At 43.1% G+C, this 18812-nt stretch overlaps 1 protein-coding gene across 3 annotated transcripts in view; it reads right to left on the bottom strand.

The window, feature by feature from the left end:
• The window catches only part of ASAP1 (ArfGAP with SH3 domain, ankyrin repeat and PH domain 1), a 1926573-nt gene that overhangs the window by 1558338 nt on the left and 349423 nt on the right, over positions 1-18812 (bottom strand). For 2 of the 3 annotated variants that reach the window (XM_086966222.1, XM_086966220.1), the window contains exon 3: positions 14967-15093. In XM_086966222.1, the coding sequence (XP_086822348.1) occupies positions 14967-15093 (127 nt within the window). Of the gene's footprint in view, positions 1-14966; positions 15094-15223; positions 15593-18812 lie in introns of those variants that run through there. The other variant, XM_086966221.1, reaches the window with a different exon arrangement.

Consider the following 18812-nt stretch of genomic DNA (forward strand, 5'->3'; position numbering starts at 1 on the left):
GCCCGCGCGCGTCCAGTGCTGCGGGAGGCGCCACGTTGTTTTAAGCGCCTCCGGGCCCTTGAAGAGGACGGGCTTACTGTGCGGCCACGGGCGTGCTGGGTGATGTAGTCCTGGCCCCCACCGCGGGAAAGAAAGATGCCTCTGTTCCTCTGTGCAGCCTAATGAGAGCTGCGCCGCTGTGTTGCAGTGCCCCAGTGACAGGTAAGGGCCGTCAGGAATGTCCCGAACAACCTTGTCCTTTGAGCCGGAACCTACACAACATATACTGCCCAATCATTGGTCAAGGACTCGGAGTGGTTGGTAGGTGTCATGCAAGATGGGAACACTGCTTTGAGCTTTCTGTCCACTTCGAAAAGAAAGACATGTTTTTTGTCGGATAGCTCTTTTAATGCTATCAGTGCTTCGGTGCAATCTTCAGGTGCTTCAGTTTTAGCCTGTAGGCACATGTGGATAATGGAGTGGAAGGCTGAGACGGCGACAATGTCCTCATTGCCAAGGAACTTGTTCCTTGGTGAAAAGCTGTTTTGGCGATCATCTGGATCCTGACTATCAAGGGGAAGGGTGGAACGGGAGCCTACATGAGGAAGAATTTGAAACTTTCACGAATTCTGGGAAAAGGTGTCCACAGATATTTGGGACGGAGTACTGTGAAGCAAGGCTATATAACAGATTTAGACTGTTTCTTCTCCTTTAGATTCAGGCATGATCCGTACTCCTACTACAAAGAACAGATTCAGGTGGAAGGCTTTATGGAAAGGATTTTTCATTGCTAAAGAAGGAAGCCATCATTCCTGTGCCATTGATGGAGCATAGAAAAGAAATCTACTCCATCATTTTAATGGTCAAGAAAGTTGTAAGAGGTTTTCGACCAGACATGGATATAAATCAATCAATCAATCAGTGACACTTATAGAGCGCGCTACATACCCGTAGGGTCTCAAGGCGCTGGGGGGGGGGGGGGGGGGGGGGGGGGGGGCGGTGGAGCCGCTACTGCTCGAACAGCCAGGTCTTCAGCTTCTTCCTGAAGGAGAGGTGGTCTTGGGTCAGGCGCAGGTCGGGGAGGGAGGGAGTTTCAGGTCTTGGCGGCCAGGTAGGAGAAGGACCTTCCTCCTGTAGTCGCTCTTCGGATGCGGGGGACGGCGGCGAGGGCGTGGTTGGCTGATCGGAGGTGGCGTTTGGGAGCGTAGAAGTTGACTCGGCTGTTGAGGTAGCTCGGGCCTTGGTCGTGTAGGGCTTTGTGTGCGTGGGTGAGGAGGCGGAAGGTGATTCTTTTGTTGACGGGGAGCCAGTGAAGGTCTCTCAGATGTCCGGAGATGTGGCTGGTTCGTGGGATGTCGAGGATGAGTCTGGCTGAGGCGTTCTGGATCCGCTGGAGTCTCTTCTGGAGCTTGGCGGTGGTACCGGCGTAGAGGGCGTTGCTGTAGTCCAGTCGGCTGGTGACGAGGGCCTGGGTGACGGTCTTCCTGGTCTCGGTGGGGATCCACCAGAAGATCTTCCGTAGCATGCGAAGGATGTTGAAGCATGCCGAGGAGACGTTGTTGACTTGCCTGGTCATGGAGAGGGAGGAGTCCAGGGTGAAGCCCAGGTTTCGTGCATGGTCTGTCGGTTTGGGTGCGGTGCCCAGGGCGGGAGGCCACCAGGAGTCGTCCCAGGCGGAGGGAGAGAACACCAGCCTGTAAAGAAAGACTATTCATTTAAAAATAATGTGTTTCCAGAAATTACTTTCAGTTATTGTGGTTTTACAATTCTACCTTTCAGTTTAAACTCCGACTCCAGAGTCTTTACCAAAGTAATGGCTCCTCTGGTTGGCCTGCGTCCGAAAGAAGGAATTTTACTGCATCCTTAGCTATAAAACGAGTTAATCCATTCCATATACAGAGATTAACGATTGCAATACATGAAAAAAGGAACAGAGCCTCCTCAAAGTCATGGTTTCCTAAATAATATAAAGAAATCCTAGCTGGACTAGCCTAAAACAGATAGTTCAAAGAAGTCTGGTGCAGATCAGTATTGGAGATCACAACACTACGAGAGAGGAGGATTTAGAGATTACAGAGTCATATGCAGTGCATCTACTCTCAGGAGGCTCCAACAACAACAGCCTGGTTACAGACTGGAGGGGAAAAGGCAGCTTCTTTGTCCATGGTTCCTTGAGCCAGATTCCTCTTGGGAACGGTAGTGCACCACATCCTTCATCATTGGAATGTAATGGAACAAAACTTTGATTACAGGATTCTGAAGGAAAAAGTAATCAAGGAAGAACTACACTGGCAGCTGGATCCTGTGAATCTACACAAGGGTGTTTGCTCTCCCCACCTGACTGGGCAGTGATCACAATAGACAGACACCAGCAGCCAGGGTAAGGGAGCCTAGATAGAGGATCAGGTGCTGCAGTGCAGATGGTCCCTGCTTCAGAAGAGACATTCATCCAACTAAAAAGAGTTGAAGGCAATGTGTCTTGAGTTTCTAAAGTTTTCACATCAATTGGTGGTGAAAGCACTACTAATTCAAACACACATGACGGCGAAATCAACTACACTAGGGGGGAAACAGCCTCCTCGGTGCAAGATCATGTATTTGAAATTCAGTAGGGTAGGAAACTCCTTACTGGAACTTTCACTCATCCATATCATGGGGATTGTGAATAAACGAATATCTCAGGGTTTTACCTCATCCATGGATGTTTTGTCTACAACCTCAGATGTGTGTGTCGGGAGACCCTGTGGTAGCTCTATTTCCCAGTCAGAGAAATACTCTGCTTACACAATTTTGTTCACTGGAAAATGAGGCTCTTGTTTGGGGTATAGATGCTCTTTCTTGCCAGTGGGCAAGGCTCCACTTGCCTTGCTCCATTTACTCTGATCTTGAAATTTCGATTTTGGTAGGAGAGGTTGACAGTTATTACAATTGGTTCAGTTTGACCCTGCTCTGCTTCATGGTCTTCTGACATTATTACAAATATGCCCAGAGGTGGTATGTCTGCCTATTCCATCTCCAGTTAGCTTCCCAGTTCTTCCTCAAGAAGTTCTGGAAGGGCTTCCTTTAGGGGCTTGGAGACTGACGGTTCGACGGTCTACCTTAAAGCTCACTTACATCACTGGAAATCAGTCAGATTATAGTGTGTGAGTAGAGATTTATATTATATAGAAGAGGAATTTGTTAACATGCGCTCATTCTTGCAGCAGGGTTTCTAGTTGGGTCGAAAAGTGCCTACTCTCCAATTTCTGTGGTAGACTTTAGAGGAGTTTTCCAATATGTGAGTTGTGAGCTGATTTTTGGTGGATAACAAAAGTGCAAGCAATAAATAAAGATGCCTTTAAATTCTGTATTTATCTTGTCACATTTGCTGCGCTTCAAAGACAGAGGTGAAATGTCAAGCTACGGCTTCTGACAAATTGCTGTTTTGTTTTTTTAACATGGGGATTGCGGTTTAAAAACTTCTCCTACTTTCCAGTCACAGACAGAGGTGTGGCGCCTGGGCGACTGACGCTGGGGATCACGGTTTGATCTCTGGCTCCAGCGGCAGGGTCTGCCCAGCACCATGTGACTCTGGGCAATAGCTCGCTTAATCTTCCCAACGGCCCCTAGTGCTGAGATACCCCTTCGGGGGCGATTTGTGCGCTATACAATTACTGGATTTACAGAGAGAAAAGTAAAGTGAATTATGTGACAATCTTGCTGGGGTACAGGTGTGTGAAAGGAGAGGCTGTAGGATATCATTGTCTTGTAACAAAACAAAATGTGAATACCTATAAATGAACTGTACACATTCAGCAGTTAGGAAAGCAAAAATTAAGTATATTTATTTGTAATTCTGACGTACAAGGGAAACAAATATTTCAGTAGGATCAAAATAAATCAAAACTCTTTACTCCATGGCTCACAAACCTCAAATATTCACTGAAACCCGATTTTCACACATTTTGTGTGCGCAATCACTTTTTATCATTAAAACTGTCTGTGCAAGTTTAACTTCGATTTAAATGGAAGATATGCTGTCTGTAAATGGCGGTGCACGAACACACGATGCTTAGTTACATTTAACAATAAATAAATAAATAAATAAATAAATACATTTGCCTGCCTCGTGTCCACTAATGCTTGCTGGGTCTCGAAGGTTTGTCGGTCTAAAAATTGTGATGTGGTTCTAAAAAGTTTGGCAACCACTCCATGGCATTTAGGGGTAGAGTTTAGGATATTGATGACTGTGTTCCACTACTAGATGCTTTTGGTTCCAATGTATCATCTATTAATACATATAGTTTTTTTCTTGGGCTGATTAAAAATGTATGAGCACTTTTTTGTCTATCAGGATCCTTTCTTAAGTCGTCCTGTTTTAGCTTTTTTATTCCTCATTTGTAATGAGGGAAACAAGGAAGAGGACGATGGGGTATTGTTGACATCTCTTCCATTATTCCAATTCCATACTTGCTCGTCTCACTCACAGTTTCCCTTCCTCCATCCCTTCGTTCAGTTTTGGTTGCAGGCAGTAGTGCTGAACAATTTCAGAGTGGGGGTGCTACCATCAATGATGTATCACTGAAGTCATAGGGATTGTGAAAACTTCAAGCGTTAGATGAAGAACAAGTTTAGCAAATGATCAATGCCTATTCAGCATGAATGTGGTATGTTACCGATGGTGCATTTTGGAGCATTGTGTCGCCAAAATATTGCTAAAGCAAGGTGTGACAGGACACTGACATTTACAGACAGCACATTTTCCACTGAATGACCACAATGTTCGCAATGAGATGCAGTTTTACTGGTACAACCGTTGCTCTCAAACGATAATGCATTAACATTCGGTTTACGCAAATACTTATCAAATGCACATCACCAAGTGAAATTTCTCGAATATTTAAGGCTATGAAAACCTTTGTATCCATCACCCCTCATAATTACAAAAGAATAAGCTTAATTTGTGCTTTCTAGCTGCTGATATGTTTTGAAATATTTGTACAGTTCATTTACAGGTATTTAGATGTTGCTGTGTGTTAAGAAACCAACAACTGACAGCCTTTTTTTCACCCCGTGTATCCCAGCATGATTGTCGGATAGTTCACAAAAAGCTCTAACTTTGTAGTTAAAGAAAAGTAAACACCAACCACCATGTTAAAACAATAAGCAGCAAATTGTCAGGAGACATAGCTTGCATTTGACCTCTAGCTTTCAACGCACCACACATGTCCCAAGATAAAAACATAATTGAAAGCCATCTTTATTGCTTCTTCGCCATCTAAACTCCAGCGTAGTTATTGTGGAGGTGCTGTAGCACCCCTCCCCCTGCGCCTCTACTTACAGCACTTGTAGCTGCGGGGCAACTTATGGGCGCTGTTGGGAAGGGAGAAATTTCCTATCTGGGCTTTAGTGTGAACACGATCTGCTGGGGTAGGCGGTCCTGTTTATGCCCTATGATATTTGGGGGCATATAGGTAGGTCCGTCTAGGAAGCAGATCGACACACTTCCTATAAAGGAATGAAACGAGGAGGATAGACTCCAAGGGATGGAATCACTGGTAATTACAACATTATGTGGGTAAAAAACGTAAGTGACCGGCTACAGTATCTACATAAAAATTACACAAAAAGTTAACTTTTTCTTTCTTTTTTTAACATTACAACAACAAAAAAGATTACTAACCAACGTGCTACTTTATACACTACACAAACTAAATTCCAAAGGAAATATCATTTGCAATCAAATGGCTAAACAAGATGAGTGAAAAGAAAACTGGCTGCAGTTGCTTTTCAATTAATTCAGCCTCCGTGCCATTAACTTGAGAGTGTAAATGAATCTTATCCTGTCCTACAATTACTTAAGTTCAGGCGTTAAGTAACACAAAAAATGTCCGTCTACTGAAACCCGCGAAGCAGTGCAATATATATATATATATGAGCATCTCAATCAATCACTTTATTCTCAACTGATACGTGATCTCTCAAGTTTTATTTGCATTACTGTAACGGACTAGCAACAAAAACTGCGAATATTCCATTGTGTGAGTAGCCGAAATGTGCCAAGCTCTCTGCTATTCAAAAACATGTTAAGCTACTCGTACGAGATTTTATAAACAAGACTAGAATTACAAACAAATGAAGCGTTTTCTTTTTCAAAGAAATGCGTGGCTAACAATTGTTTTATTTCAACATATTTTATTTAAATGTTTTAGATTTACCAGGCACAGGACGTCCATTCGTGTGGAGCAACACATATTATAACAAAGCACTGGTAATAGTGGTTACTTCTCAGTACGCATTCAATCTGCACTGCCTAAGGTAACGTCACGCTGGGCTGGTGTAACTAAAGAACAGCAAGTGGAGGAGGGGAGGCAAAGAGGAGCTGAAATGAGAAACTCGTGAGATAACTAGGTCACATACAGGGTAGCAGAAAACGGTACTACTGTCCTCTTCTGGAAGAATAAATGAATACATACTACCTCAACACACAGGTGTATCACAAGCTAGATCACAATCTTCGGTTATTGCTGCAGGCACCTCGGCAACTGTTAGCAAATGTTTAATTCATACTATTCGCACGGTGGTCCTCAGAGTTAAAATGTCTGCCCACACCTGGGATGTCAAGCGAGTGTGTCAACAAAGACAATTAGCGCACTGAAAACACCCAGTTTAGAATACAACTGGACACCACCTTGCACTGCCCTTCAGCGCGCTGACTACATCCAAACTCAATCGATAGCTACACATTCTTTACCTTGTTACCTCAGGAAGGGAGCACAAATTCATAAGAGATTTATGAAATCCAGTTACCCATCCTTCCTCTGGCATTGCCAATGTCTCAGCAGCCGCACACCAACTTCTCCCAGTGTGAAACTGCTACAGTGCAAGGCTAGGGTCGAGTGCAGAAACTGAACAGTGAAGGACGTGGGTTCACCTACACCATACAGCAGCCTCTACAGTCTGATCAAAATCACAAGGAGAGCATTCATACAATTCATTCAAGTACCATCACGCACTAACCGTCCTAAGCCATTATCACATAGGGAGGAGGGTTTAACCAGCGTGGACCCCAGCTCATGACAATTATATAGCAAACCCACTTCTGTCCCTACTAAATCGTTACCCAATAGGAATGGCATAGGTAAAAACGTGAAAGCTCCCGTCCCACCATTCTCCCCCAAAATCCTAGCAGCATCATCCTACAATCAGTTATACAAAATAATAGCCCGTGTGTAAATGCTTCAAGCATGCATCACTACACATTGGGGGTCTGATATAAAAGAACTCAAGCAATTCCTTGTTTCTATTAATGGCAATGTATTCTTTTGACACAGTCCTCACAATTCACTAAGCATGTCCTTAGCACAATGAAGCATCATAGGATTTTACCTATTCTCTCTCCATGGGGAAACGCTTCACTATATAAGAACTCATGTTTTACCCTTAAAGGGCAGACAAAGGAACCTTTATCTGGCGAAAGCTGTGCCCTGCTCAGACCCAGAGACCGATGCAATTTTCTACCAGTACATGGATATTAGAAAAAAATAAGTTAGGCGGCATACATACTCTGCCAATACTTCACACAGCATCACTGAGACTTGCACTACCTTTAGTCACCCTGTCTTGGGATGCCCTTCATAGTCATGAAGATGTGGCTTCTAGATTGTACACTAGGTCAACAGTATCTAACAATGTGAGGTTTACCTTCATTCACGTTACACACCATTAATAACACTGACTCACCAAACCAACCTATTACTAAGTTTATCTTTGAAGGCTCTGGCTAACTGCTGCATTTAGCGTTGAAGCTTGGTTAAAGAAAACACCCAAATTCCCCTAGGCAGTGACCTCAATACACTCTCTCCCCATGTTGTACCACTACCGAGTGATTCAGCCATGAGATTAGTGATACGATTGATTCTTATAGTGGAAAGACTTCTAAAGAATATTCAAACACCCACAAAAAAGTTGCACAACCTCAGTTCTAGGAGAGTAATTGCTAGCACAGAAAGACAGAAGATTACCCTGTGCCATACATTGGGAAGGTAGAGCAGTGAAGAGCTTAATTCAAGCACTGGTTGTTTGCCGACTGCAGAAGTTGGGCTGAACCTTAAGATCCGTGTCAAGTTCTACCGCAAAGATGCAAAACTTTTAGTCAATGGGCAGAATTCAATTGGCGAAATCCGTTTATCACTATTTTCCCCACTAAATTCTATCATAAGTGGTAGGTGCTATAAATGTAATCTTAATGACTAACAAAATCAGTTTAAAGCACCTATAGACATTCTTGCAGTATGGTTAATTTCTTGTTGTTTACTTTCATTGCCCTTGATGTCATATTTAGATACATATGACTTTTCTTGAAAATTCCAAAATACCAGATTAAACAGTTAGCAAGACCATTAATGCATGTATTACTTTGATGTGGAGTCAAAATCAGCATTATCTCCGTAGTAACTTTTCAGGCTCAAGCAGAAACATCATCATCAGAAAAACCATCATCAGGGAGAACCGTCCATAATAGAGGGCTGTGAAGTGCTCTCTTTTAAATGTTAAGTACACAATAACTCCATGTTTTATGGGTTAGTCATTTACAGACCTCCAGGTCTCCAAACGCAATTCTTTGAGACTCTTAATGTGTTCCCTGAATCTAGCATTCAAAATGCGAACTACACTATTATAGATTTCAATTTCCATTTGGAAAATGTAACTAAGAAACCAAACCCTGATTGACAATCTGACCAATTTTAATCTCTCCCAACTGGTAAATACTGACACTCACGTTGCCGGACATACTTTGGACGCCATCTTTTCAAACCATCCTAATCTTCAACTGGGAAATATCCTCTCTCTTACATGGTCAGGCCATATGGCGGCTGGGTCTAGTATCTAGCCTAGCCTGACCCAATAATTTGGGTCAGCTAGGCTAGAGCAGGCCTGCAATAAATTCAATAAGGAAGAATTTACTAATATTTTAGATTAGTCCCTGCCATCTTTGATGGGCAATTCCAGTATGGCTGTCACTGGCTATGAGGAATGGATTAATATGGCAGCCAACACATTGGCTCCAGCTAAATCGATTAAAAGCTTCAGAACACGTCCTACTACACCATGGTTTTCCCCCAAACTTAGGGAAATGAGAAGGAATTGTAGAAAGCAAAAGAGATTCTGGGGAGTAATTATTCCACAAGTAAGAAAGCAAAATATAAACAACTAATTCAGGTTTATAAAAACAAGATTAATGAAGAAAAACTAATTTTTACACAGAAAAGATCAACAGGGCTAAGAACTTGAGTCGAGAACTATTTAAAAAGGTTAAAGAACTTGTTTGTCCACCCTCTAGTAGTTTGCTAGAACCTAGCCAAAATGTTTGCAATAACGTTGCAGAATTTTTTTTAACAAAGTTGAGACTATTTATAGGGACTTTAACACAATTACAAATTCCAGACCCCCTTCCCTCCTCCCCCCCCCCGGGCTGAAAGTGAGTCCGAGGAACTTAACATCCAATGTTCCTTACATTTCCCTCTCTCTACGCTGCAAGAGTACTGGACCTGAATAAACAAACCAAATCTGGCGCCCCATCTGACCCATGCTCCCCTCTCCCCCCCAAATAAATACTCCACGAGATTGCAGGCACTGTGTCCCCTCCGCTCACTATACAAATAAATCATATTATCAACACATGCATCTTTTCATCTGAGTGGGAAAAACCTCCACCTTCCCATTGCTTAAAAAATTCACAATGGATCCTAACGAGGTGAAGAATTCACACTGTCCTGTGGGGTGGCAGAAGCTTCGTACAGTCAACTTGCAAGCTTTGGAAGCTGCTTCCCTGGCACCTGAGAAGCAAGTCAAATCTGCTGATTTTTTCCAAAACAGCTTAAAACATGGCCATACCCAATGTAGCCATAGTTGCTCCTTAATTCCAGAATTCCATTTTTGTACAGAGGCTAACGCCAAGACGCCTTCAGGAATATGTTGTGCTCTAGAAAACATATATATCATCTACTCTTTTTGCACGGAGGTTGGTGGGTTATTACTTGGGCGTATCATGTACCATCTCCTGCTATAAATACAAACTTTGTCGGCATAGGTGTATCATCTTACTGTACATTAACAAATCATAAAGAGGTTAAAGACCAAAGTCATCAGTTGGAATGTGCCTAAATTCAATATAGTTTGGCAGCAACCAACATTACAGCCTCACCAGTCTAGTTCGAGCAATGGAAAACCAACAGCAGTCATGCCAACATTTGATGTGTGCCACACTACGGCACCAATAAGAAACACCACCACGCACAACCATATGCATTTATCTGTACTATGTGACTGCCATTCGTAAGCCTAGTGTCAACATATTCGGAGTCTCGTTAGATAAGCTGCATCTTACTTATCTTCAAATGTGTAAAATGTGGTGTGCCCTTTAATCCCTTGTCGCCTGTGACATCAATTGATGAAAACTGATCAAATGAAGTCAATGTGGTCTTCGCATGGTCCCTGTTTTTTCTATTCTTGTCTTATGTAATCAGTCTAACCATACAAGTTGGAGTATTGTTAACAGGAGACTTGTGGAACCGCAGGGTGGTAGGAATGTTGTGGATCTCTGATGACTTAGGAATATTCCATCAGAGAAATATTAGGAAAATGTATGATTAAGCCAAAGTTTGACATTTGCAGGGCATTCTAGGTAAGAAAACATAGCAGGGCCCATGAAAGCAAACAACCCTGCATTCATCAGGGTCTGGAGGTTTCAGAAATGTTTATTGTGTTTGTAAGATTCCCTGGTTGCAGACGGGCCATTACCCCGAATAGAGCAGCCGTTTACAATGTTAAGTGAAATGAAATTGGGATTTCGCCCCTCCCTGCCAGCCAGTGCTTATTTTGAGGCAGTGTTCGGCAAAGTCACTTATTTGTAAACACCAGCATGTATTTATGAGAAACCACTGCATGGTGGCACTCTATGGGTACTTTAAAGCAACATTCATTAGTGGAACTAGGGCCTGATTTACATCTTGGAGGACGGGTTACTCCGTCACAAGGGCGATGACTATCCTGTCCGGATCTAATTCAGACCCTTAATTTTGTTCAAATTAAACACTGCTGCTGGCCCATTTGTTAAAGCCATGACCAAAAGATGCAAATTTCCTCCTGCTTGGGATGTTATAGGACCCAGAGGGACGGAAAGACTGTTGGGGCTTTAAGAGTGGGGTGCAGCGTGATGTCAGGAGAGGCCATCCCTGCTGCATTTAAAAAGAAAAATAAATTCTCTGGAATACAGCGGCCCTCCCTTTCCCACCCAGAGGCACACTGTGGTTTAAACGTTCCAATCGATCCCCTTAAGGGGCACAGGTGTGTAGAAAGACTATTGCTGAGCGATTTTCAATTGGCCCCATACCTTCGTTTTGTAACTATCCCTTATCACAGGTTTTTATTAACCAAACTAAGGTTTAACCTTATTCATTTTCACCTAGGTTCCTTTAAGGGATGGCAGAAGCCAGAACTAGCCGCCCCTTGCAGCTGCGACCACTTCTCTGTGCAGGACACCATGCACTTCATTATGTTCTGTAGTTTATATCACGAGCAGAGAAAAAAGCACTTACTTCCATTGCTAAAAAACGCTGGGTTCACACAGGTGAGACCCGCGTTGCTCTATCTACAGCTAATGGCTAACCCATGTATTGCATTTGGTCTTGCAAATTTTTTGGTCGCGGCAGCTAGGGCGAAAGTTGCTGGTCAATCTTCGCCCTAAAAAGTTTATTAAATGTATGAAATTACAGTATAGGCATGGTTTTTACATATACATACCTTTTTATCTAAGTGTAAATAGTATTTTAAATGTGTATTGATATAATGTATACTTTTTAACGTGTTGTTCTAATGCTTTTTCTCTTTGTATGACTTTAATAAGTCGAATAAAGATATTCTGACTGACTGACTGACTGACTGACTGACTGTGGGGGGTTTAGGTGTTGAGATATGGTCCGATGATTGCAAGCACCCACTCCATTCTGTAAAAACAAAAAAGTCTGTGGTGGGCTGTCTTCCGGAATGGAATGTACAGATAGCAGGTAAATCTCCAAATGTGTCTCTCTGCAAGGGGGCGAGGTTGGTGTACACTGTTAGGCCAATTAGAGGGTGGAGGCACAGACAGATTTCTTGGTTGGCCCCCTCTCCTCCCCCCTTTTTTTTTTTACCATAAATTAATAAAGTTCATTAAGATGGCGCCTAATTATTTTCACACATCAGGAGGTATTGATTTATCCATATCGTATATGTTTTTTTCACGGATACATTTCCGGTCATTATGTACAACACAAGCATAGTTCAAAAAACATTATTACATATGTTAAAGCGACATTCAGTTATGTGTGAAAAGGCCTGCAATTTGTGTTCAAGTGAATCTTTACCTTTATCTAGCAATTAGTGTCCAATTAAAACAGAAAAGATTTATTGGACTCAAAAACATAGGAAGCAAGTAAACATTTGCAAAGACATTTATGGCTCACTTTTTAAACGTTCAAGTTACATATTCCATAAAAATGAAAGAGAACTCCTTCTTCCTGTTTTCATAATAAATTAAAATGTTCCCTTTGGGGTCCCCGGGCCCATGTCTCTTTTTGTCGTCAAGCGTAATCACCAAGGTTTCATCAGTGCGTTTTGACCCCTATCGTACAATATACTGAGGTCATCATCTGGATAAGTACTGATCCTTAAAGAACAGAGTTTCATCTTGTTTGGAATGAGAGTTCTGAATTTTCATTCGTAATCCTTGACATTCAATGGATATCACTGGCCCACTGTACGTTCTCCAGGCGTAGGCTCCTTGCTGCCTTGTTACCTTGATAAGCTGGCATGCCTCGTTTCGCCTTCGTTAGGATTTTACTCTGGATCCTCAATTCCTCTTCAAATATAACAGGTCATCGTTGACACCGGACGCAGTTTACTGTGGACTCTGATGATCTAATGATGCTTAGGCATGCACCTTCCAATGCTTCTTTCGCCGACTGAGTCAAAAAAAAAAAAAGTAATGACAAGAATTATGACTCACAATTCAGAGCGCTTAATCCAAACAAGAGGAGGCACTGTTCTTTGAGGAACAACTCCAGTCGTGATCGTGACCCTATTTATCTCTTGTATAGTAGAATAGAGGTTAAAGCGCGCTGACAATTCTTTTAAAATTATACCTCACTAAAAGAGTAGACTTCAACCTAGGAGTCCTAGACGGTAACAACTTATAAAAGGAGACAGAAGGGTTTCTCTTTGCATCTCTATAAAGGTGTATATGGAACAATAAAAAGGAACCACAAACAGATTAAATAGCGCATTCACTGATGTAAAAGATTTGATGCATTAGGAACTTTAGGTATTGTGTGAGCTTATCTTTTCTATATGTTTTCTAATAAAAAATAACAAAAACAAGATAAGAAATGGTTAATGTAGTTTAAAGATATGTGTGAATTTGGCCCCTACCAGCTTATGATGGCATTTAAAGAATGTTGATACTGTACATTGTGATCGAAAATACATCTGTGACAAAAAAACATACAAGACATGGATAAATGCGGCCTGATATAACAAAGTATTTACACATCAGATTTTTATTTATAGTTGATTGCATAACTAATTATATGAATCTTGCTCATCGGGAGCACTTGTCCTTCTGCACATCGTTTCATTCTATCATTCTGTCCACCCACAGTAACGAATGGCTCATAAAAAGCTGTGTTTTCCTTCCTAACAACACAAGAGCAACTGCATATGCACATGTCAACTGCAAGACAGTGCCATCATCCTACCAAATAATTATGTCAGCCGTACAGTGCCATATGGCCAAAAGAATCGCTTTATTAAAAACTGGGCGTGAACAGATACAAAAACAATGTGTGCCACATTCATGTTACAGCAAAGCAATACCCAAATAGGCTAAGTCATGCCCTGCGGCAAACCAATTTTAAACTGTGCTCAGTTGTATGAACGTTGTGTTTCTACCGCCTTAGAGCACCAGCTGGGAAGCATCAACAAGTGCTGCCGGATTTTACCTTCCATTCTCTGAAATCGATCTAGCAGCATAACCCAACTGAGATCCGTCCCAAAGTCAGTGCTGACATTCAGCACTAGTGCCACTAGCTCAGCAAAAAACACTAAATGCTGACATTTGCAATACAGATCACATTCACATCATCATACTGTTTACATCAACAAACTATGAAATACTGCAAACAGGATGTGCATTTACAAACACTAATTACAAATAACACTGAACCATGCCAACAAAACCCGAAGCCATTCTCGAGGACCGCCACCATCAACAATTATACATGGAAAATGGTGAGACCTGGCACATCGTGATTGGGCCACCCCAACACAGGAGGCACCACCACACACTCATCTAAGACATAGGTAACAATTATCCGAAAAACATTTACAAATGATAGGACCCACAGCCTGTGCCAGTATGCATCATCAGAAGCTTTAACAAAGAAAGGCCCTAGCAAATGCCACCCGTCATCCCCAGCATCAGTGCCATGATCAAACACTGAACCATGCCACATATGCCTAATGTCATATTTCAACAATATCTCCAAACGTTCCACCATCTGTCTCACGTTTACTCTAAAAGATATGTTAATAAATTCAGGTTCATACCACTTACAAGCTTTCCTAAAATCCGGCATCAGCACTGTGGGGTCATGTCACATTCTTTTAGCATAAGCATCACCAAAACCGCAATGGTGGGGCTCGTGAGGAGGAGCCACAACAGAGCTGTCAAGTGCCCAGTCCAGTCACGCACTGCATTTGTCAATCTTCGGTGCCAGCATCAACAAACATTGGCCAACGAGAAACAGTGCCTGCCATCCTCCAAAACCTTTGGGGATGCGGATACTGGGTGAACCCCTGCCACATACTACCAATGTATCTTTCACCAGCCATAATGAAGGGCAGATGCCTCTCGGCCTGAGCCTCCCTCCCTTACCTCTCCCACCCCGCAACCCTTCGCTCCTCCTCACCTCCTCCAGCACAGTGACCGAGTTCCTGCAGCTCTGCAGACGGGTTGTGAAGCTGGACGTGGTTGGGGAGTTGTAGTCCTCAGTGGTCTCTGCGATGAACTCGGATACGGAGATCTGGTCCGGCATCCTGTGACAGACAGAGAGAGGCAAGGCAGTCAGCTAGGAGACGCACACAATCGGGAGGTAGTGCTTGGTTGGGGCACACATGGGATGGGGGGCACACGAGTAGACAAGGTTGGACAGTGGCAGGCACGTACGTGTTTGAAAGGCGCTGCAAGCGGAGCCCGCGGTCGCCGTTTAAATGCCTGCTCTCCGCAGCCGCCGCCCCGCCTCCCTGTCCAGTGCAGATAACCGCACGCTGGGCTCACGCTCCCTCTTCGTGGAGCGAAAGCTGACCTGTGACCGGGGGTTGGGTGGGCGCGGCAGGGGGTTCTAGTCTGTAACCAGGGCTGGGAGCTCCCTTCTGCTCTCCTCCGCCTCCTAGTCAGCCTGACACACACACGCACTCGGAGGCTCGCGCCAGCCCCTCGCGACCGCAGGAGGGGTGGCGGCACAGTGCGCAGGCGCCGCCGCGCTGGAGGACTAAAGGGAAACGTAGCCGCTGTTGTTGTCTTGGGCGAAGAGCGCCGACTGAGGGGGGCTCGAGCGCCCACCGGTGCAGCACGCGCCCGGGTCGTTCCACGCGTCACGCGGAGGAAGGGGGAGGAGCGAGTTTGGCTGGGAAGCTTCCTCGGCAACAGAGCCCGCCTGAGTGTCACTGTGGGTCTGCTCCAGCGTTGAGTAGAGAGTAGGACAGTAGTGTACGGCACTGCATACCATCTCTGTGACCCCCCCCCCCCCTCCCCGGCCTTCATTTTAGCGCATATTTTAGTTAAAATGGCCAGCTTACTACGCTGAGCATTCAAACTACTACCCCGGTCAAGCGTGTTTACAACATGTTTCTCTAAAAACTTTGCCACTCAAGTTGCGAGCTATCAAGTCCACTGAAAAAATTCCACAAGAGACGCGTTTGGATACTGCGGATCTCTCCGGGCTGGGCCCGAGGCTCTATTTTTTTTCCTTCAAACTCGGGGCTGTTCGTGGAACCCACGTCTCTCAATTTATTTTAAATGTGTTTTTTCATGCATCTGTATATTTAAGCGCTGTTTAAAGTACGAGGCAGCATCTTGTTTGAAGCGGGCGAAACAGAGCCTTGGCTCTTTGCTCGATGTCGTGTTGAATCCACGAGCCCAAAACGAGCCTAACTTTCATGTTCCTCCCTATGCCACCCATGCCCTAACCTTGTGACAACCTTCTTTAACCCCATGCGCCATGAAGCAAAACATTAACCATTAAAACCAGTCGTTTTTGGCTCCCTGCTTTTACACACTTTATGATCCCACGCAACTTTAATTTCACCTAGATTTCTTTTTACATTAAGCGGTATGACAGCACATTGAAATAACCTGAATTCGGGATGTGTACTATACAAAAACCTCTAATCTTTCATTTAAGAGACTATAATGTTGTTCCAAGTTTAATAATCTAGGCCACATATAGGGTGCACATGTCAACCGACTTCCCTCTTACAGCCGGATTCATCAAGGAGAATAGCGCTCGCAAAGGGCCAGATTCTCAGAATCTGGCCCTTTGCGAGCGCAATTTTTGCATTTGGGATTCATCATCCCAAATGCAAAAATCGGTAATTCGTAAATTTGCGAGGAATTACATTTAAGGAATCTCTATTTGAGATTCCTTAAATGCAATTCATCATCCATTTTCAAATTGCGAAATCGCAATTTCGGGCCGCTATTTACTGCGAGGTTCTAAGTTGCATGTTACACACACACGTCTTTTGGGCATGTGTGTGTGTAACATGTGTAATTTGACATTTCAGGGGTGTTACAGGGTGTCCTTTGGACACCCCTGCACCCTTGAAATCGCAATCTCATTTGCGATTAGCTAATTGCTAATCGCAAATAAGGGATGACTTCCCATGCATTCCTATGGGCCTTTAGGCCCATAGGAATGAATGGGGAGTTTTAAGGGATGACTTCCCATGCATTCCTATGGGCCTTTAGGCCCATAGGAATGAATGGGGAGTTATTCCTTATTTGCGATTAGCAATTAGCTAATCGCAAAAGAGGAATCTGTAGGAATCTCCAAAAATATTGCTATTCCTACATGAATCCCGTTTTGCGAGTCTGGAATAGCGATTCCTTATGATTCGCTATTTCAGACTCGCAAAACTTCCCAATGATGAATCAGGCTGTTAGTTCTCTAAATTGCTCTGTCGTCAGGGCAGGAGGGTACCAATGTTTCAAAGTCCATGTTTAAAAATAACGACCTTTAAGAAATGCCTATCCAGTCAATGATGCAATTTGATGTACTAAGGTCATTATCTTCACCATGTTTAAGAAATAAACTATTCGAAATTTGAAGAGACAATTTAGATTTTTCACAGCCTGCTGGGCAGAAAATCTGGATTTTATTAAGGACACGGAGGCTAATATTATGCAAATCTCCTTTATTACCACAGCTCAGCAGCAATAATGGAATAGAACTTTGTGAACATTCTAAAGAGAAGACTAGTCCCTCTCTGACCAGGCATCTTCCTTCTTGTCAGGCTGCGAAGAAAGATGATCAACGTGAGGAAAAAATTAGGGAAACAGGATTCCAAGGAGTAAACTTTCAAGATTCCAACGAATAAACTTTCAGGATTCCAACGAATAAACTTTCAGCATCAGAATTCCAACAAATAAAAATTTCAGCTTCTGAACCAGTAGATTTTAATCTGAAAAAGAAGAATACATTACCAAGATATTGTTCAAACAAAAAGGGTGGGTTACAAATCATATTAAAAATAGAGGCGGGATAATATTAGCCTCCGTGTCCTTAATAAAATCCAGATTTTCTGCCCAGCAGGCTGTGAAAAATCTAAATTTTATGGCACGACACGGAGGCCATATTATGCAAGTTCAAAGTGCATTAAGAACATTATCAATCACATTAGAGATTGGTCTAAAGTAGCAAGATCTAAACATAGTATCATTAGACCAGTCTGCCGCCTTAAGAATTTCTTGTAAACCACCACCAAGAAAATAGGCTTTAGAAGCAGAAGCGCCCCTAAGGGAATGCGCTCCAAAAATAGAGGTGTTCACACCACTTTCGCACATAACTCCTTTCACCCATCTGGCTAGAGTTGGAGAAGAAACTCCTTTATGGGGAGATCTAAAGGAAATCAATAATTGAGTTTCATTTGATCTTAGATTAGCAGTCTTCCTCTCATACTCTTTCAGACATTTAACCACGCAGAGTCTTTCATTCTGAGGAAAGAAGGGGTAGAAAATAGAGGAAGATAAAGTTTTAGTTCTTCTCTTAAGATAGAAACATACACCCTCTGGTTGAAAGGATCTGCTAGAAATATCTAAAGCTTTGACATCGGAGGTTCTTCTGAAAGATACCAGACATAATAAAACAGTAAGTTTGAAAGAGATACGTTTCAAAGAAAGGGAAGAGTTCTCCCCCCAGGATGATAAGGTCCGGAGTACCAGTGTTACGTCCCAAAGGGCGGTATATTTAGCAGTTGGAGGCTTAATGACTCTCATGCTTCTCATGATTTTTTTAGTAAGTAAATTCTGTCCAACGGAGAGACCATCAATGAGAGAATGGCCTGCAGAAATTGCAGATCTATAGACATTAACGGTTCTATAAGAGAGTCCTGAAGTAAAGAGTTCAGAAAGGTAGTTGATAACATAAACTAGATCAACTGAAACGGGATCGTGACTTCGTTGAAGACACCAGCGAACCCATTTGCTCCATGCCAGTCGATATGCCTTTCTTGTACCTTGAGCCCACGACTCAGAA

The sequence above is a fragment of the Lissotriton vulgaris genome, chromosome 4_1, assembly GCF_964263255.1.
Source record: "Lissotriton vulgaris chromosome 4_1, aLisVul1.2, whole genome shotgun sequence".
Classification (NCBI taxonomy): domain Eukaryota; kingdom Metazoa; phylum Chordata; class Amphibia; order Caudata; family Salamandridae; genus Lissotriton; species Lissotriton vulgaris.